This window comes from Lathamus discolor, chromosome 7, assembly GCF_037157495.1.
Source record: "Lathamus discolor isolate bLatDis1 chromosome 7, bLatDis1.hap1, whole genome shotgun sequence".
NCBI classification, from domain to species: domain Eukaryota; kingdom Metazoa; phylum Chordata; class Aves; order Psittaciformes; family Psittacidae; genus Lathamus; species Lathamus discolor.
The window spans coordinates 5235351-5257319 of record NC_088890.1 but is presented as its reverse complement, the minus strand read 5'-3'; the positions used below and the strand labels follow the sequence as shown (position 1 = coordinate 5257319).

General features: G+C 42.9%; 1 protein-coding gene across 15 annotated transcripts in view; it reads right to left on the bottom strand.

Annotated features, from left to right (window-relative positions):
- The window catches only part of LOC136018081 (6-phosphofructo-2-kinase/fructose-2,6-bisphosphatase 4), a 51667-nt gene that overhangs the window by 15465 nt on the left and 14233 nt on the right, over positions 1–21969 (bottom strand). For 6 of the 15 annotated variants that reach the window (XR_010614228.1, XR_010614229.1, XM_065686968.1 and 3 more), the window contains exons 2-11: positions 14236–14269; positions 13224–13340; positions 9302–9398; positions 6945–7011; positions 5575–5649; positions 4632–4688; positions 4191–4312; positions 2356–2563; positions 1653–1799; positions 950–1054 (exon numbers count right to left, since the gene is read on the bottom strand). Coding sequence is in view for 13 of the 15 variants with exons in the window: in XM_065686968.1 (XP_065543040.1) it covers positions 950–1054; positions 1653–1799; positions 2356–2563; positions 4191–4312; positions 4632–4688; positions 5575–5649; positions 6945–7011; positions 9302–9398; positions 13224–13340; positions 14236–14269 (1029 nt within the window). In the remaining 2 variants the exon portion in view is untranslated. Of the gene's footprint in view, positions 1–949; positions 1055–1652; positions 1800–2355; positions 2564–4190; positions 4313–4631; positions 4689–5574; positions 5650–6944; positions 7012–9301; positions 9399–13223; positions 13341–14235; positions 14270–19431; positions 19472–20021; positions 20215–20420; positions 20562–21969 lie in introns of those variants that run through there. The other 9 variants (XM_065686970.1, XM_065686978.1, XM_065686974.1 and 6 more) reach the window with 5 other exon arrangements.

Sequence of the window (21969 nt, the reverse complement as noted above, 5' to 3'; positions counted from 1 at the left end):
TGGGGCTGCCCAGTTGGAAAGCAGCGCTGCTGAGCCAGACCTTGGCAAGAGAAACACAGCACTCTGTTCCAGCCAGGCCGTGTAAGCCCTGCCATGGGTACTGGTGACAGAGGGACCGCCTTAGACAAACGACTGACATCAACTAACCACCCCAAGGCGATGAGGGAGTTTGAAATGCTTGTCACCATCCTAGCGGATGGCACCAATCTGAAAAACAAACACTCCCTGTTCAAATGGATTAGGAGAACTTTGCAGCTTAATGACTGCCTCATTAGTGAGACCAGGGTCACAGCCCCAGGAACACCGCTCTTATCACAAGATGCTCTTAAGCACAGTGATCACTCTTGACTACTGAGGAAAGACCACGGAGCTCCAATTCCTCAGGACACAACAGCGGAGCAGCTGGTCCTGAATCCTAAACTTCAGCTGGCACGGAAGGGTGCGTGGCCATCTGGTAACTGCTGCAGGTAACGGGTTCATTGCTTTGGAAATGCTGTCAGCAGTTGTTTTCCCAGAGGCAAGGAGTTTATTAAAGTGAAAGACCACCGTGGCTACAGATTTCCCTGCACTTCAGCCAGCACCGCATTCAAACCAGCCACTACCCACAGCGAGGATGAATAGGAAAAGGTGATCTTGGCAGCACGTTTGCATATGCAGTGGTCTGAAGGCTTGCAATCATTCTTCCTGCTTTATCACTGCAGGACCAGCATAGAAACAATGCCCACAAGATCAAAGCTCTCCATCATTTTATCTAAATCTATTGTTTCATTTCCTGAACCAAATTAAATGGTCTGGGCTCAATTCTTGCCATGTCCCACGTGCTTTCCCCTGGAGAGAGGCACAACCTGCTTATTAATTTAAAAACGTATTTTTCCTTTCTAAAGCCAGCATGCATATATACAGGAAGACAAAGGAAGCCCTTCACCTTAAGAGAGAAAAGGGAGCATACCTCTCCTTTGGGGTATCTGTATCTGTATTTGTCTTGGTCTCTCAGTGCAAATTCAAGTGGGTAATTTTCCTGTATTTCTTCGTATGTCATTTCTTCACACACTCCCTATACGTAATAAAAATAATTTCAAACCATGTCTTTCCAGCAGTGCAAAAAGCAGATCTCACTCTTAAATAAAACCATATATAAATAACCATTAACAATTGCATTTTGTTACTCTGCCACTTAAAGACAATAATCGTCACACATGATGAACAGGACTCTTGGCTGGACTCACATGTGGATAAAAGGAATCATTAAGTCCGTATATAAACTGAAGTCACATATATGGGCAAGCAAATCACCGAGCAAGGTCACGTTTTATCTATTGCACCTACTTATGTATCTTATAGGTGCAGTTGGAAAGTGCCAGCTAGCAAGCTCCTCCTCATAAAGAAATTATTTCCAACCCCCAACTACCCAAAATGCTGTCCTCTACATGGGAATGTTTCACTGGGGAAGATAAACCAAAGACTAAAATAATTACAGCAAAATTTAATAAACTGCTTAGCCTTACTAACAGGAAGTTACAGCAATTTTTCCAACCTCTAGAAACAGCTTAAATGACTTCCGATCCCATGAAAGCCGAAGCGTTACAAAGTTCAGCAGCTCCATCTTTAGCAAACCAAGCAACTTACGACACGTTTAGGAAATCAGAACTTACTGCATCTATCTCATTCAAAACCTTCCACTGCTCATAAGGCACTCCCAAGGCTTCAGCAGTCTGAATCGTCCTTTTCATCTGGCTGGTCCAAACTTTCAAATCTTTGATATTTTGCTCATTAATAAATTGTGCCAAACTTTTGGCAAACTGAAAGAAAAAACATGAGGCACTGGATGAGGCTCAGAGCCAACACGCTCTGTTCGGTTTGGAACACGCAGGCTCCGGGCTCTGTAAGCTCATTATAACTTTTTCAGAAGGCGAAGAAATGCAACACATTCTGTTATGACAAGAGGTACAAGAGAGGGAAGGAAAGGAGAACAAGGGAGATACAAGTTTTCTGCAGTTCCTATCTTTACCATCAGGGATTTTCCTTTCAGCTTTAATTTGTGAACCTTCCCAATTATCCAACAAGTTGGGATTTTACAACAATACAGTTAAAAAAATAAAGCCCCCTTGACAACTGCTTTGTGTTGTGGGATAAAAAACAATTTCAACCAACAGAATGACCGATAAAAGAGCACATACCAAATCACAACACCCAAAGTGTTTCCATCCATTTTCTACTACTCACATACGCAACTAAAACCCTTAAGCACGTTAAGAGGAAAGGGTTGTAGAGGAAGAAAGCTGTAATTACAGAGCACAAACTGCACACATGCATAGAATACACACAAAACCCAGCCACACTTGTGCAGGTACATGCCTCTTTTCCCCTGACAGACAGTCCAGGATCTCCTCCTATTCTCCCTTTCAGATTGAGTTCACTTTCTCCATGTCGACAGAGGTAGATTGACCGAGGAGTCACATGGATATTCATGAGGTAGTAGACAATCCGGCTCTGAATGTGATCCATTACTCGGTTCACAAGGTAACTCCTTCCAACATCCATAATTTTAATGTAAGAAAGATCCCTTTGAGGAGCAAACAAAAAGAAATATGTAAAATTCCACATAGTTTCCATCAGCATGCACCACAATCTCTGCCATTATAAAACAAAGAGGCAACAAGCCAAAGCAATAAACAAGCCCTGATTTACCTATGGAATATGCATTAGTCCTAAGAAACAACAAAATACCCCAGAGGTACAGGATGAACTCTGCTCCTTTCACAGGTGAGCTGCTCACATTGCTTTCTTTTCTGTTCCCTTTACTTGCATGTTGTCTCTCAAATCTAGGTTCTGCTCTTGGAAAAATACAGCCCTCCCACTGAAGGAAAGATTTAATGGAGTCATTTGACTGTGGTAGCTTCAATATGAGAGCCAGGTATCTCATGATACCAGGTATTTTTCTCCAGGTTACAAACACTTCCCCCGCAGTAAGTATTTGACGGCACCCGGAAGCCAAAATGCGTGGTCATCATTTATCGATCTCTGCTAACCCTTCTGGAAAAGCTACAGCATCAGGAGCAGGGACCAGCCTGACACAAGGCATTTTCTCAGCCACTCCACCAACAACTATTTATTAACAGTACAGTACTGTACCCCACCACTACCTTCTCTCAGCACAAGACAGGTTATAATTTCAATTTTCACTGCTTATCCTGTCTCATCTGAGCTGTACATTTAAGAGTAGGATCTAGTTTAAAGGAGGATAGTCTAATAAGCTGAAAATAACCGTTGGTTTTTAGTGAAGCATATGAGATTGTAACACCACAATAATCCAAGAAAACTTATAATAAAACCAAACGGACGTGATGAGAAGCAAGCATCATCACCTCATCTCCAGTAGTGCTCTTTGAGGTTAATCATTACTATTTCACCCAGGCACAACCATTAGGCCCATCACAGAAATTACACGCATGAACTGATCTGATTGAACCAGCTTCACACTGCTTACACTCAATTACATTAAAATGCAGCTCAGCCTTCTCTACAGCACTGGTCCTGAAACAAAGCAGGAGCACTTGGAATGAATGCAGCTCAACATCCCACACCAAAATCCTGGACCACAGCAAGAGAAACAGGGCTACTCCTTGGGTAGGGATGTGGCTCATGCCTACCTTACTTTCAAGCATTGAAAGTGAATGAGAAACAGATGAATGCTTTGGCACAAAGGCAAGTAATCCAAGCTAAGAAACTTTCTCACAGCCCTACATCTGCAGGGTATTTTACAAGCACAAATACATTTAGACATCACATTTGTAAGATTGATGCGTTCAAAATTCACCTTAACCATGTCAACAAACGAAGTTAAGCGTACAAATCACTCGGGTCTCCTCTACAAACTAGAAAACCAAGTAACGACCTGATCTAAAAGAAGCCTGGAATAATTTCTAAATGCTGGCTCTGTTCCAAAGAATCGTATCATTCTCCAACAGGGAAAAATCACTGTCCCAGAGTAGACATGTTAGCCAATTTTCCTCAAGCAAGCAAGTTCCAGGCTACACCCCCAGAGTAAACTCTCCCTAATTTGCCAATGGAAAGAGAGCTTAAGCCATTAATTACTAGAAAGCCCTAATCCCCAATACAGGATGCTCCATCCCCTAAGGAAACATCTTAAAATGACCCAGTTGTGATCACAGCATTATTTCATCACTTACTTGTCAAGAGTTTCATCTAACGTCTCATAGGAGTTCTTGTAGCACTCTATTCTTTTCATGAAGTCTTCTGTTGCTTCATCATTACTACAATCAACATAGTCAGGACTACCCAGCTTCACTTGCTGTTTAAAATAAAACCAGGAGAGTAGTACATTTCTTTCCCTTTTTAATGCAAAGTTTAAATAAATAGGAAGGGGGAGAACACAGCACAAAAACTTGTATCCTGGAAGATAACTAAAATACATGTATAGCAAAAAGAGCTATTCTTCATAAACTTCCAAGTTATTATACACATGAACAGGAAAATGAATGCGAACTGTTCCATAAATGGGAGCTAATTGGGTTTTTGCTATTGGAAGTTCTTTTAATGTACTTCTAAACATACTCAACTACCTTTAACCTCCTAACTTAGAGCAGTTAAAGCAACTTTGCTATACTTACCACAATGTTTGCAGCGATGACCTCTGGATCTACACATACTGACTCAACAAAAAAAGTCTTCAGTCCAAAGGGGAAGTCACGTGTACAGAGGAAGGAACAAGGAAGATGCATTAGAATGCCTCTGGAGACTGACACACACGAGCAGCATGTTACTCACTTCCATGCTAACCCCTTTTTAACAGAACCATGTGTTAAACTTCCCTTCCTTTACTCTGAAGGTTTCTGCAGACACTCATCAGAAGTTGTTGGTACCATGTTCTGTATTATTTCCCCCACACACAATGCTTGTAAGTGGACAAATTTTGCAGTGAGAAACATTTAGGATGGAAGAGAAAGAAGTAAGTGCAGAGGATACAAGCTCAGTCATACAAAGAGTAACGAACGTTTCTGCAATAATGTTTTGGAAACCTTTCAACTAATGGAGTAACGCAACTTAAAAAGACTTTTGTGGTTTGCTGTCTCAAAGGTTTATGGAGATACAAGTTTAGAGGAAGCGAAGGATTACTGGGGAAGACCTAAATACAAAACAACCCTGGACAGAAGGCACTAAACCAAGGGAAGTTTTTTGTTTGCACAGAACTAACACAGAAGTCCTTGGTTTTTGTAGCAAAAACATGAACCGCACTAAGAACCATATTTGAAATAGCTCTTGCTGACAGTACATTCAGAACTACAGGTCCAGGATGACAGAACTGAAGCCACAGCATGTAAGCGCTTAGTTACCACCAGGACAAACATTAAAGACAAGAAAAATGAGGACTAGGTGATTTTTAATCACAAACAATGCTTGAGAACACAAAATGTACCACTGACTATAGACCTAGGAAGGACATGGCTTATGCAAATGCACCACTTAACCCGGAGTACTTGGAGATAAGGGCAAAACTACCCCTGCCTTAACTTGTCCAGGCGTTAGCTCAGAACTCCTTTGCTTTCAACTCACCTTATATCCATTTTCTTCACCAAATTTGTAAATAGTTTCTCTGCGTTCTCGAGTGGTGTTTGTAGCGTCAAAGACCTGGAAATAATTACAGGGGGAGAGAGAAAGAGAAAGAAGAATTAAAGAAATATCATAGCGAAATATCATGCGAAAAGCACTGTGCTAGTAACAACAAAAGTAAGGGTTCAAAGTCCCTCAATGTGAAGAGAAGCAACGAAACACTTCCCCTTCCCCCTCTCTCAACATGCTCAAGAGGCAAAGAGATGACATTCCTACGTTCCACACTTGATTATCTAAATACTAAAAAGTAGTAATATTTTGAAAGCTGAAGACTGTATTTGGAAGAAGCAACCACAAGTTAAGCCTAACACATAATACAGGACAAAATCTTCCTCCTGACCCTCACCTGCATTAAATACTAATCCCTGGGGTTTTAACAAACTTACACTACAGGAAAGAAAGCTGCTGCAATCAACATGCTATTCAAACTGCAAGTGTAAAGCCTTTAAGTGGCAGATGACATGGTTTAGCGTGAGGTGTCCCTGCCCATGGCAGGGGGGTTGGAACTGGATGATCTTAAGGTCCTTTCCAACCCTAACTATTCTGCGATTCTAAGATCTGCAAGACTTGTAAAGCCTGCCCATGGACTATAAGATAAATGCAGCCAATTTTCCAGGAACTAATGTCTAGCCATGAACACACCAGTGTTTTACCAAACCATGAGGTTTGCCAAAGGATAGTTTACCTCATGCCCACAGCACAACTTATAATTATGACTTAATGGTTTTCCCTGATTAGCTAATGAAAACACCAGAGCTGCACCAGCAGTCTTAAGGAAAACAGTGTCATGCAAATTAATGTGAATACGCAGTATCAATAATTGAACAGGTGATGGTTTGCATCCCAATATTAAATACAGATATGCAGCAATTTACTTTTGAGTTTCTCCCGCTCTCCTCAGAGACTTCTCATGTTGGGAACAAAACTGCCAAGCAACACCCAGGATGCTTTTTGCTCAGTAAGCACCTTTCACTTGAAACACTAGACTTTCAAATAGAAACAGAAGTGCAACTAAAACAAGAGCTGTGTTTAACAGCACGTGATACAATGTGCAGAGAAGGGGGAAATTTTCATGCATGTTACCCTCTCCTCAGTGAACCCCTCAAATCACAAAGGTTCTTACTCAATATGGCATCATCTCCCTGAACTTCAGTGCTCCTTTCTCTGCAGCAACAAGGCAGATGTAACATACAACTCCCACAGAAAAAAATCGAATCATATACTGAAGAGACACTGAAATTGCTCAGGCTGTGCATTATCCAGCTGTTTTGTAGGGAAGCATCTGAAGAATGCAACTCCAACAAGAAACTTACAGCCACGTGCCCGTTTTCTTCACTGAGGTACTGTCGGACATCATTCAGCGCTGCTAAGGCACACTGTCTTAAAAATGAAAGAGAGTAAAACTCAGATGCTTATAAAGTTATTTTATCAATGCACTTGTGCATTGTGATCAAAGCCCCCTGCACCTGTTAGGATAATCTCTCTCAAAAATATATGTTTTCGTAATCAGGTACCCCCAAAACATGGGAAAAAAACAACGGAGGTCAACCAAGCTGTACTAAGGAAACACTGTCAAGGCCATCTGCCAAAAAGAAAGACGAGTCCAGTGCTCCTCTGAGCAACTGATACAACTGCACATCATCACAGAATACCTATCAACTTTGCTGACCAGAATAAGCTTTCACTGATCTAAAGTAACACCAGTGAAGCATCCCTGGAACTATTTTTTCCCCAATTACCTACTCATAGATACTTGCTTCTTAATGTGATTCTCAAAGAGGGAAGAAATAAATCAACTTAAGGTTTTCATCTCGTAGCCCCAAGGTAAAGTGGATAGACAACTATTTCACAGTAATACACTGCCTCTCTGTTCACCTATTGTGTAAAAATTGCTTAGGGGAAAAAAATCTCTTTAGACAATAAAACAAAGTTAGCGACCAGTATTAGCGACAGAGGTGAAAATAAAATCCCATTGTAGTCACCAACCCAATGTAATTAGAACTGGAGACCACTGAGGACACAAACACCCCAAACCCCCCCTCTCCCTACATTACACTCGGATTAAATTTGGACAAGAACAAATTAATTTGCAGCTTCCCTATTTCCTCAGCACTAGCATTATCTTCAGAGCCCATTATGATTTCTAGCACATACATAATACTGGAGGGCAACATTAATGTTGTACAGGATTTACTCATTAGAAGAACAAAGCTCCATTTAGTTCCATGTAGTACAATCTTTTTGCAATACCAACATAAAACCCCATCCCTTTCAACAGCCTTTCTCTGCTTTACTGCTCTGTTTTGACTTCCAGACTGAAACATCTAATTCTTCTCTTACATTTAGCGTATCTTGCATGCACAGCTTTCTCTTGAAAGAAAAATTAAAGCTTTCCAATCCTGACAGTATTTCCACATTAGCACGGTTAATGGCTGTCAGGAACTGAGATTCACCAGTGAAGTCTTCACTAAATAAATATAAACCCTCTTTACCCACTGCTAAGTAGGCAGTTTAGCTCTCACAGCCCATTTCATGTTATATTCCCCACCATTTAGTTTAATAGGTGACTCAGAGGCACATTAAAAGGTTTGGATCTACCTCTAAGCAAAAGGTAAGGGCTTGCAAGGCTAATGTACCTCGTGTCTACTTTCTGGTCCCAAAGGATTAGTTAGTTCTTATGCAAGTTCCCTCTGACATTAGCAATGCTCAACTGCTGCAGAAGGGGAAAGGGAAGAGAGAGAGGACAAGCAGAGGAACAGCCACAAAGGAAAGTCCAGACATTAGGAAAAGTCCAGACATTTTTAATGCTTGAGCTGAAGCAATGAAGAACGAAATACTCCACATTTTAAGTACCCTAAACAAACTGCATTTCCATTCCTCTAATATTTCTGATACTTCTCACTTCACCCTGCACACTCTTAAATGTTTTCCTGAACATACTAAAAACTAAAAATAAATGGCAAAGAAAAATCAAAAGATCTTCCCATTCTGTAAGAAAAAAGCAGCTCCCTCTTGCTCTGACCTTCTCTTCATCTACCCTTTCTCCTACATTAAAGCAGAGCCTCTTTCCAAGCAAGAAAGGAGTCTCAAGTGCTTCATCTGTGCACAGACATCCACACTGATGCTCACCTTGCTTTGTATAGCGCTAGGAAAACATGCCAGTTTTCAAGGCAGTGCACCGACTGAACGCATGGCGGCCAAAGACAGTTTCAGGGAGGGAATAATATTGTTTCATTCTGGCTTATCTGAATGGGTAATGACAAATACATTCAAAGTACTCCAGGTGAAAAATCCCAGTATGCAAACCAAAACCAAAAGCTATTAACTATTTGTTAAACCTGCTTCATTTTGAGGGAAAATACACTGGAATATCTGCAGGAACAGCAGCAAACGCAGCCTACCAAAAGGTGAAAAAGAATCATTTACCTTCTCTGCATTTTTGATGCTTTAGATGAAGCAATTAAGGGGAAAATACCCCAACTTTTAAGCAGCCTAAACAAATCCCTTGTCTGCTTTCTCAAGAACTTCTTTTCCTTGTCATTCATACTGCAGTCTCTTAAACATCTTCTTGAGCATACAAAACCACAAGTTAAAGCAGTCTCTATGAGCAAATTATACAGGGTAACTTTTTAATAGTCAGCATTGTGTAGTAAACCCATTCAAAACTTACCTCCTGATTTTCAAGCCTTCTTCATTGTCAGGCAGGAAGAATTCAAAAGATTTATACTTCTTCACCAAATCTCGACGATACTGACCAACGTTAAATTCTGCCAACAAGAAACCGGTATTAGCGGGAACTAATGATATTCATGTGAAAAGGACAAAAGTTATGACAGCTCTGAAACCAAAGTACCTGCAAAGATAAAATAATTTAGCATGTACAAAGTCAACTTCTTGCGGTTTGGGGGGGGGGCTTGGTTGTTTTCAAATACAACAAAAAATCATGGAAATGGCAAAACAACCACGACAGGGCAGGAGTTTCAATAGAGTCACTTCGCCATGCTGCTGTCTGCCGGTTTGCTTGACCACAGAAAAATCCCTTTTCCTCCTTCGCAGGGGCGGTTGGAAGTCTATTTTGATAGCCTACAAATAATCTAGCTGCTTCTTCTGTGCACATGTGCAGTGAGACAGCACTCTGATAGCACCTCCCAAAACGCTCAGCTCCTATTTAACCAAGGAAGAGCTCTAAATAGAACTAACCCATTTTGGTTTTGATAAACAAACCTTAAAATCCAAGTTGTGGAATCATTTTTTCAGAACCCTGCTCAAATATTTCTATTCCTTAAGGATCAGCACATACCATTGCACAACCCCTGTTCCAGTGATTTTACATGCTTCAATTGGAAAAAACCTCAACAAAACATTCAGCATTATTATTGAACATAATCTTACTGGGATCTCTTAACAGTGGCCAAGAAGACTATCCTTTATCTGGGCAAAAGTCCATAAGGTCAATGGCCATACATGTGTCACGATACCGGATATGGGATTAGGGCAAGGCAGTTGTTTTGCCACACAGCAGGCAATGACACTGTACCCTAATGAACTTCATCCAACAGCTTTGAAAGTAGGTCTCTGAAGTGCAATTGATGTTTAAGTTGTTTCTGACCTGTAGGTTTTCTCTGCTGAACTGCAAAGCATTTTTTTTAACATTAGATCAAACTTTAAGTGTTGTGTTTGAGAAGCTGCCAAGGTGCAACTACTTCAGAGACTTTGTTTCTAGAAAGAAATGGAGTAATATACACAATTGCCAAATTGCAACTAAGAAAGAAAACACATAGAATAGAAGAGTTCAACCACCAGCTGCTGTCTATAGACTGCTCTTGGGACTGGAAGCAGAAGATAAAGAAGTATTGCTTAATCCCCCAAAAGTCAAGTTTTGCTCGAGTTCAACAATGCTGATGTAATTTTTTTGTGGTCAGATGTAGGACATGGATTACATTACAATCCAAGTTACTCTGTCACAGGATTAATGAGCACCAGTGACGTGAAAAGATGGTTCCTTGTAAGAAAAGCAGAAGATGAAGGAGCTCAGAAGGCCAATGTTTCAGGGAGTAGCCCTTTAAAAATCAAACCCAATGAATTTCTCAAGAAGAAATAGTTACTGCAACAGGGTCATGCACAGACATAGAAAAAGTGCTATCTAGTGGGACAATCTTCAGCCCTTACTGTTAGCATCCACCCTTGCGGAAAAGTTTCACAAAGAACTGGAATCACAATTACCACACAGCCAGAGCTGTTCCAGAAAAGCTTCCCTAAGTTTAGTATCTAAAAAACACATTGCAACACAATTCTATTCAGGCATCTAATTGACCTCATTTCCTCGGAAAAGCTCAGACAAAAGTCCTTTGTATTTTTTACCATTTCACATTCTAAACATGAGAGGATTTTGGAAGAGAAAAGAAAATACAGAACTGATTGCTGAAATGGTTCAACTAACATCAACTCTGGGCTATTCACCTCCACTTTATGTTCTTGAACTGTTCAGCTTGATTAATGTATGTCACTTGAAAAGACAGCATTTATCTTTCCTCGGGTTTACATAACCTTGCAATTTTAACCCTCTGTCTTGGACAGTAAGAACACTCACTGTATTAAGTGCACACTAATATTAAGATATTAAGAGCTAAAGGGAACTGATGTTAGGGCTACTCAATACTTAATATGTATAGATTCCATCCCAATCAACTGGAAGCATCAGGCAAAGTGTCATCAGTTCCCTCAGTCAGTGAGGGATTTTAAATTGATTTCAGCTTCAGGAAAACTTCATCAGTGATGACACAAACAACAGGAAGCGACTGTGGTTTTCCAAGAAAATCCCAAGTCACCCTGCCTAGCAAAGGCAAGCCACAACCAGCAACCTAGGATGGAAGCTCACATGGTAACTTTATGTTGCATGTTCATTAGGGACTGTAGTGACAGGACAAGGGGTAACGGGTTCAAACTTAAACAGGGGAAGTTTAGACCAGATATAAGGAAGAAGTTCTTTACTGTAAGGGTGGTGAGGCACTGGAATGGGTTGCCCAGGGAAGCTGTGAATGCTCCATCCCTGGTGGTGTTCAAGGCCGGGTTGGACAGAGCCTGGGGTGAGATGGTTTAGTGTGAGGTGTCCCTGCCCATGGCAGGGGTTTGGAACTGGATGATCTTCAGGTCCTTTCCAACCCTAACTATTCTATGATTCTGTATCTTTGTAAAATGAGGTAGCAATGCCCTAATTAATTTTTATTAAGCAAATTGCATGTACTTTCTGATGTGCTGCTCACAGTAGCCAAGGAAATCTTCCTGTAACTAAAGCAGACTACCCCTACCTATTTTACTGTACTTGGGATATATTCAACCAAGCATGAGCTGGATGAGGACAATATCTTGGTTGTTGCCCAATACCGGATTTTTGCCTTTTCAACAATAAAATGTTCAACACGATGACATACATACATATTTACATAAATGTAAGTTATACCTAACATACAAGCATAGTTATATCACATACACTTTATCAGCTTGGATAAAGGCTAACCTAGTTAGATTGTTACTCCATTTCAGCCTAATGGATAAAACTGACAAATATCTGATGCTGCTCATTAGAAGGGGTATACTGTGTGAAACAGTCAAGTGACAATTTAAATCCTGTAAACTCTCATACTCAAACAATATAACATATCCTCCATAACGTCTTATCTAAATAAAGCAACAAGCTTCTAAGAGGCTAAGAGAACACCAGCTCGAAAAGCTACACCCTAGAATCAAACAGTTGTTTAAATACAGGCCAGAACTCTTTATCTTGACTTCTTAGAACTACTAGGAAATACGTGTATGATCTAGGATGTTTTATGTTATTTAAATGATTAACTAGTCAAAACAATAAAGCTACCATTACTGCACCAGACACTGACTCACAGAACACCAGAACTATCTTTTTCTTCTACAGAGACAGAGGAGAAGGCAGAGGAGATGGCATCTCAGAACCTCAAAATAGACTTAGGTTTTGACTACTTGTCGATCTAGGCCCACAAAGTACCACAAGAGCTCAGGAACGAGGCAGGACAGCCAGGTCCTTGGCACAGCAAAGCTGAGCTGTCATTTCCCACTCAGAACACACGTATAAAATCCTTAAGAGAGTGATAACAAGTGCTGCTCCAGTTCCTATGGCTCTTAATATTCAAAGAGCTGTAACTCATTCCACAAAAGCAGTTCTCCAAGGAGTTACACAAGGAATTACACATTGCACAAAGTTCACAGAGAAAAGAAGATTGAGAAGTCACAAGTGCCGACTGCTCATCCACCTGTAAACAAGGTTCCCTTTCACCCACATAAAGCAAGGGAAGAAATCTAAATAAATAAATAGGGACAGCTGAAGTGTTAAGGGGCAAGGGCAAAACACCTGGCAGAAGAAGGTGAAACAACAGTTACCAGGGTACGTTTAATTAACACCTAAATGGAACTGGGAGTCTGTGTATGCTATTGCTTAAGACTAAGTTTACAACACAGAAGGATTTTAAGTGGTCCAACTTTGCAATGTAATTAATGGGAATTAAATTAAACACCTAACATCTGCCCTGTCCTTCTGATGTAAACAGAAGTAAATCCATCACCTTTTGTAGGCACTCCAATCCAATTCAAATAGCGTGTCAGCTTCTTTGAGATGTAGGTTTTTCCTCTTGCTGGGAGACCCACCATGACAATCAGAGTAGGGCAATTGGTCATACATACTGAAACAGAAAAACAGAAAACTAGGATTTACCATGAATGCTCCCCACAAAGCAAAGGCTTTTACTGTGGTGGAGAGTTACAATCCATGTGCTCTCTGGGGAAGTGACCATTCAGGCAGCTCATGCACCGTGTCTCACTGTTTCAGGGGGTTTCTTCAGGAGTTCAGTGGACCTGACCAGGGGTTTTATGCTGTGTTGAGTTTTGGAAGAGGTAGTCAGTGGTAGTGCAACACTGGACACGTGAGTTGTATACAGCCAGAACACGAGAAACCTATGTACTTGCATACATGTTTTAAGACATACAAAAACAATACCAAAAGGACACTGACATCTTAGTATCATAGAATGGTTTGGGTTGGAAGGGATCTCAAAGATCATCTAGCTCCAACCCCCACGTCATGGGCAGAGACACCTTCCCCTAGACCAGGTTGCTCAAACCACTGAGTTCAGTGCTTGCATTGAAAGGAAACAGCAAGGTGTACACAATTTAAAGACAATTTTTAAATCTTTAAAACAACTCCTCGACATTGTTGGTTTTGAGCAAAACTAGCATGACAAATGCAGCTTAATACATTATGGTACACATGGTACTCACTATTTCTTATTTCTCCTTTCAAGAGAGGTTTTTTGTGTGAACAACATTTAAAACCAGAACTAACTTTGACTGTTCTTCAATGATTACTAGGAACAAAGTACAAGTATTCTATGCAGTCATGTACAATAATCTGATATACAGATATATGTACAGAAGTACTTTATCAAAAGCAGTATTTAGTTAAAAAAACACAATACTGTAGACATTTAAAGGAGTTACATGTAAAAACTGAAAACCTTGAGGCCTTTCCTTTCAAATGACAAGGCTTTGTACAGTTAAATGGCATAAAACTATGGATACCTTGCATGAATCTATCACAGCTACACGGAACTGCCTAAAAAGAAAAAAGACATTAAAGTGGTGCAAAGATACCACTGGCTCCCTCCATCCCCTATTTCAAAGGGCATTAATTACTGTACAATCAACACACGCAACAATGTCTTGATAGAGAAGTTAATTTGCTTCAAAAGACAATCTCAGTGCTACGCTGTAAGACGTAACTAAACTGTTGCACAAAGCGCTGTGACTGCTTGAGATTTCCAGATGTTGGATTGACCAAGTCCCATCCCACAAAGTCACTTGCACAAATCTGGCACAGCTAGTCTGCATAGCAAACCCATAGATTAGCAAAGACAGATGCACTGTCTTAAAACAGACACTGACAACAAAACAAACCCAAACCCACAAAAAAACACACCGTTTTTCATGAGAGAGAGGGGATGCAAAACCATACCTAACCTCAAACCCATGAAACAGTCTACAACTCCATGTAATAAAAGTTGCAGGGAACTGAATGCAAACCAAAACAGATCCATTCAAACAGGTCCATGTCACTAGAAGGACACTTATAAAAGCCCTTGGAGTAAGCTCCTCTGTGCAGAAGCTGATAAACAAGAAAGATAATGTTTTCTTGTCCCTTCACCTCTTTGTCCAAAGTTCAGGCCCGTGAACCCTGTCTCCAAAAGAAGGCAGGCAGGCTCTGGGGAAACAAAGTCTACGAAGTGTAAAGAGTACACTGCTTACTGAACTTAACAGCTTTGCTTCTAGTTCTAAGGGCAATAAAACAAAATATTGCGATAACTGAAATCCTTGAGCCCCTAAAAACGTTAAGGGAAGACATTGTTCATCAAAGCCAGCTTGAAAGGTTCTTCACCCGAAACATCTAGCTCAAGTTTTAAACAATTTTCTAGTATAAGCAGTGAAATAACAGTTGTAAAAGACAAGCCAGGATCTGTATATGGAAAGGCTCTGTACACAGCCTCAGGCCCACCTGATCGGCAAGGAACTGTGCTAATGAAACAGGCTTCTTGACCCATTCTTTACCAACTAATGTTATATCAGTATCACCTCTCTTTTTCTCCTTCTCCTGGGCTGAGCCGTGCAAAGGCAGCCTTCTCACACAGTAACTGCCTTCTGGTAATGTAACAATAAACCAATACTGAAGTAAAATTAAGGGCTAGAAAAGTACCATGAAGAAACCTGCAATCTACTTGAACGGTTGCTTCACATTCTACACTGACAGCTGCTCTCTAAGCCAAGTCCTGCTGCCTAATCTGTTACTCTGATCACTCAGTGCACCACTATTTACTGTGTGACAATACAGCAGAAACCCTATTCATCCCTATCAAGTAAATTGCAATCTTCTTCTGATTAGCTACCAGGCTGACCAAGAGAGCTTTTCCTCTTTAAAGGCAGGTACCAGCAAAACAGATTCCCTGCACACCAAAAGGAGGAACACCACTCATTCCAATGATGCTAAATACTCAGCTTTTACGTACCTCCACGGCCCTGTAGACAACACTACATAGTACATGGTGCTGCAGCTCATACCACCCCTTAGTGCTTGTCTTCAACCAGGAGGATGCCAGTTCACAGTCTAAAACTTGCCTGTTTAAACAACACGCACAAGACTCGGCACAGCAGAGGGTTCTGTCTGCTTCCTTACAAGGCTTGATTTTGCCCATTAGCTCAGTGAAAAAGTCAAGACCAGAACAAAACGCCAAGTTCTGAGGATGCAGCAAATATTCAAACATTTAACATCATTTTATCACCTTTCACTTGATCTGACTGAGCCACAGCTTTCACAACAAAACGCTGCCAACACTCACTGCCAGTGGCGAGAAGCGCTCATTCCAACCACAGTATTCAAGGGGTCGGTGTGTCAGAACTTACACCTTCCTTTGAAGAAATGCACGCAATTCTGACATGAGGAAATAGAAAAAAAACCCAAACAAACCACAAGTTACACGAATCTAACTCCTGGAATGAAACTGAAAAAAGCCTCTCTAGTTTAAGCTTTTCCCAACAGCACACTGCTCAGTTCCCCTTTTCACAGCACCTCATCATTCACTTTGTATGAAAAGCTACCTGCAGCATAAAAATAGTTATCTAGGAGCAAGTTGCTGAGCCCAGGCAGACTCCTAAAGTGCAGATTTCTCTCAATTCCTTATCGTTGGATTGCCTGGTTTACCTCCAGAAATGTCTCTACACAACCTAGTCTCAAGAAAAACTAATTTAATACTGTTTCACATATGAAAGTCCTACGGATGTGCTATCAACACTGATTTTGCTAGAGGAACATGCACATTCAGAACAGCAAACCAAAACTCACAGGGTTGTAAGCCATCAGTCACTAAAGATGCTCTATGACTTTACTCATTCTTCTTCTCTAAAATGTATTTGTAATATATGCATGTAAGATTGCATGTTTATAAGCAGCAGCATCAACAAGAACTGTTTGTTGCATCTCCTCACTCAGAAGTAACACATAAAAACATGCTCAAAATACCAATCAGTGAAGGAAAATGGCCAAATGCTGAAGTGCATCAAAATCAAGTACTGCAATTTAAGCAAAGGCATTATCACAGCTAAGTATTTCTTCTATACTACTGATCAACACAGCACATTGCAGCTCAAGAGTACAGTTATGACTGCCTACCCTTCTGAAGTTAAGACTTAACAGTCAAGGAAAGAAGAAACGACATGCTCATTTCTTGCCTCTTAAGTCTCCATTGTGAAATAATCCAAGATCCAGATGGTTGAGAAACAAACTGGGACACTGAACAACCTCTATCAGCTGTGCAGGATTTCTCCAGCCCACGAAACTCTTGTGAAATCAGAGACAAGAGCTGGTATTTTTCAAGTTCTCCTGACATGTTATCAGCTGTCCCTTCCCCCCAAAGCGAGATTTTGTCTTTTCCTTCTCTGCATTAAATTTTGAAGTCAATATTTAAGGTCAAATGCTTTTTGTGTCGAACTGCCAGTTTGCCATCCGAAGTTTACACAGGATTCTTGCTGCTTCTGTGGCCTTTGACCCAAGGCCTGTTCTCCAAAAGCACTGTACTGTTTAGAGGCTTATACACAAACATCTTAAGCCAACACAACCACCCTTCCAAATAAGGCTAGCACTACATGTTTTTCCCTGTCATCCAATTTAACTATTGCTAATCCATATTTTTCCTGTTGATCAGTAATGACAATCAGTCACCCTCTTGGCATCCCCCAGCGAGGAATTCCCCATCCTGCTGCTCTTCCTGAGGAACACCCTGCTCCTGTACCTGAAGTCCATTATCTTCCTATCTGCCTCTCCTCTTTTTATCCAAATCACCCGTTTCTAACATCACCTTGGTACAAGGGATTCAGAATTTGTATTTGTTCTCTATTCAGCCTCGTGCCACCAGCTGCTCTCAGCAGCTCTGCCATCCACTTGCTCCAAGTTACCATTTGCTTCCTACAGCTTTGACGCTAACAGCGATGCCCCATCACACATCCTGATCCTCAGGCTACAGCTGGGTGCTGTCCTCACCTCATTCACTTTCTCCATCTCCAGTTCCTAGGGTTGTGAGCACAAACACACATAAGCAGCATGAGCTCAAAGGGTAGAGCTCTTTAGGGCAAAGATAATCATTTGACCTTTTTTTTTTGAACCTGATGTACATTCATACTGCTGTACAAACACTAAACAAAATTTGTTAGAATGACAAAATTCCAGCAGCTTACAGTTAACAACTGTTAGCTGTTAACAGTAGCATAGGGGGGAAATGTTTAACCACAGGAAGTTCACTATTTATCTCTCTATAAACATCCTCTGCTAGGCTCCCAAAACAACTTTCACTGTACCATACTTTATTACTTATTTTTTATGTTCTTATTTGTAGCCCACTGCTTGATTCATAAAGCTTAAAGCCACGTGGCATCCAATGCCAAGAGCAGCTTTAGCGCAACCTATTTACAGACAAAACCTTTCACAAAAAGCCACAACAGGTAAGTGGCAGTTATTAACAAAAACACACACTTCTACTGCCTACAAGTCTTACTTTGGAGGGTCATTTAGAAGTTGTCTTACTGGTCTCACCAGCTGTAAAAGCTCAGTACACACGGCCAGAACTTCTCCTTGAAGACCTCGTAAAGCACAGACTAAAAGAACTAGCTCTTCAAAGCTCTCTGACAGCTAAACCCTGGCACAGGTACCCAGGTTTCTTCTTCCCCAGGTAATTACAGTTGCTACAGCTTTTAGAAAACCAGACTAAAACCAGCTAACACAGGTAAGTCCCTTTGGAGATGGATCTGCCAAGTCCTCAACTAGAGGCATGTATGATTCTGCTCACCCACCTTCTGAAAAGGTAAAATAAGACTAAAAGTAGCGCATGCCTGCACACAGGTCATCAGCATGACCAAGGAAATAAACCAAACCAGAGGAGACTGAAAGAGTTCATCTTGCTTAGCCTAGGAATTCAGAAGACATCAGAGCAACTACCTTCACTGCTTCCACTGGAAAGCTGCTCTTGAGGACAAGAAATCCACTTCCAACTTGAGCTTATCATTTTTTGCACAATACTACTTAACGGACTTACCTGCAGCAGCAGAGACCTGGAACGGGTCAACCCAACAATGCCCCACACCACCCAGCCTGGGCAGTCCATCCTGTGCTGTCTCAGCACGGCTACAGAACGCATGAGTCACACTGGTACATCAGAGCACGGGATAACACACGATACATGGAAATCTGAGAAGAAAGGGCTTCACAGTACCCTTGCTCAGGAAAAATTAGAGCGTTCCATTTGCTGAAACAAGATATATGGTTTTATCAAGGAAGAATAAGTTCTGCCCTCTCTAGGCTGTTTGTAATCATTATGGATCACAAATGACTGTAGACATATTATGGGTAGAGCTGCGAGAGCAAACGCATGCAAAATGATTGATGAAAATTGTATTTTCAAATCTGTTTTTCTAGGAGAAAGGTTTTTCAATGGTAATGGGTCCTGGGCACCAAAAATAGAGAATCTTAAAAGAATCTTTAAAAAATTAAAATTGTTATACATGGTTTTAGTTATAGTCAAGAGAAGCTAAATAATTCTGCCAAGACGACTGTCACCAGCTTACATACGACCAATACACAATTTTGTTCCTATGGGGTTTTTTTCGGTGTATCTGTGCCACATTAAGGCTAAAGGAAAGCGCCCTCCTTAGCGTGTTCACAAAAGCCATTACACACACCTTCTGACACTTCCGACTCCAGCATTCAGCTCCTCTCAACACCTGCTGGTTTTCAGATGCTGGAGTGGTTCAGTTCACACGGAAACACACGCCTGCTTCCCCAGCTCAAACCAAGGCAGCTTGGGCTTTGTGTTTAGCAAGTGCTGGACCAAAGCAGGGCCAGAGCCAAGAGGCAGCAGCGCAGGGCTGCCGGCCATACCAGCAGAGCCCTCCGCTCGCTGTCAGCGCAGCCTCTTTGCATGACAAGTAAGAACAATCCCACCCCACAAAGCCCCTTTTGTCTGCAGCACCGCCGTGTACCGAACCTCGCTTCTTCAAGTAAAGCAGCAAAAAAAGAGGAAATAACCACGTGAGGCGAAGTTTGGTAATAAACTATGGTTTACAGACGCCACAGCCTTAGTCTGTAGAGGCTGATGACTTGGTTGGCTGCACCTCAAAATAAGGAAAGCCATTAACTCGTACAACAGATGGCCCGGTACAGCACCGGCCTTAAAAGAAAGGAATTCAAAACGCAGTGACATTTTCAGGCCTCCCTGCAGGAAGCACACCCCGACTACAAACGCTCCTTGGAACCACAGCCTCGTACAAACCAGAAGCCACCGGAGGAGACCCTGTTCCCGGCGCAGTTCTGTCCCCGTCCGCCGGGCGCAGCTCCAGCGTTCTCTGCGTTCCCTTTGCGGGCGATCCCCCGCGGCCGCCCCACCTCCGTTCCCCGTCCCCGGGGGAACCATTAAACGGGTCCCTCACACCGGACGCGCGTTCAAGCCCCAGCGGTAACGGCGGCGGGGCCCTCCCGCCTCCGCCCGCACCCCGACCCCGCTGAACGCGCATCGCCCCCCCTCCCCGGGAGGGGCTCCGCGGGGCCCGGCTCGCCCGCTGCGGCCCGACCGACCGCGGGGGTGAGGAGGAGGAGCGGCCGGCCGGGGGTCCCGCTGACAGCTGCCGGCGGCGCGGCCCGGGCAGCACCCCCCCTCCGCCGCCCCGCTCACCGCCGCGCTGGGCGCTGTGCCCCGCCGGCAGCCCGGAGGGCTCCCATGTCTTCTGCAGCGGGTTCTGCGTGAGCTCCCGGGCCGGCGCCGCCGCCGCCGCCATCCTCGGCCGCCTCCCGGCTCCCACTGCAGTGGCGGCGGGCGGGGCCGCACCGCCCTCAGCGCGGCGGGGGCGCGGCCGGGAGCGGGCAACCCCGGCCCCGCGGCTGCCCTCGGGGAACCGGCGGGGCCCTGCTCCTTCATGGAGGTTCCCCCGGCCCCGGGGGCAGCGGCCCGGTGCTTGTCACACCGGGTCTGCCGCTGCCTCGGAACGGCCGCTTCTTAAAGCCCTGAAAATACACGTCCAGGGAGCACGGTGTCTGTTAGGAAGTCATGCATTGAATGAGTTATTCCTCCAATTAACTGGTTTAGCCTGAAGGCGAAATTAATGTCGATGCAGAAAGCCATAAATAAACAATGGGTTTCTAACGCCTCGTTTAGCTCAATAATTCACGACTGACAGTGGAAGATCCTGCGCTGCAGCACGAGCAGCGCCATGGCCCAACACAACACCCGCTGCCGCGTCTGCACATCACCTCTATCGGCTTTACGGCCGAGAGAAGCCCGGTTCCTTACTGGGCCGAGCAAAGTCCCAGGGAGCTCCGTATTCCACTGGTACACACAGCTCTGTGTGCTTTACAGACGCTCAGTGCAGCACACTGAAAACACGGCAGAAGTGCAGTACACGTTTTCACTATCATTCACTCTGTTAATACTGGTCTAAATACAGGAGAAGGTCAGTACATACATACATCTTTTTATACCAGACTCTGAGTATCTGAAGCTCACATTTAGCTCTTCCAAGAGAAAATCAGTGCCAAGATATTTGCTGAGACCGCCCTGGGGCGAGTTAACACTGTTTTTCCAAACCCTGTTTGCTTGATCTGCCCTTCCCTCCTTTCAAAGCCCATTTCCTTCTCCTCAGGATTGATTACAGCTCTCAACTGTAGGCGACGGCACTGTCTTTTTCCCTAGCATTTTTGGCTTGATACCGAAGCAGGGAGGGGCAGATCGGTGGTAGGAGTTACAGTGTGAGGGTCAGAAGACCAGGAGCAGAGAAATGGAGGTTTTGATCACTTAAAAACCTCCTTCGTTTGTTCTATTTGATACGTATTTCCTTCCAACAGTTGCCAAAAGAACTGCGAGCAGGAACAGTTTAATCTGCGTTCCAGGTTAACCCCAGAAGCCCACCACCTGTGCACATACAGAACATCGCACAAGCGGATGGCTGACTTCAGGGTACAGCCCAGAGTCAGGATGTACACACTGTGGCATCCCGATCCCAGCGAGGTACGTGCCACCAGGGTCCAGCTTTCTTAGCAGTGCCTCCAGTAGAGCTAGGCAAGCCCGCAACACGTGTAATAATAACGGAAATATGACATTAACAGGAGTGCCAGCTCACAAAACACACTTCTTGGGCTTGTTCTACACAAATTGAGTAGAAAATGCACAAAACCCAGTCTGTAGAAACAAAGTTTGTACCTCTTTCTGCACAGGAACTGAAGCACCA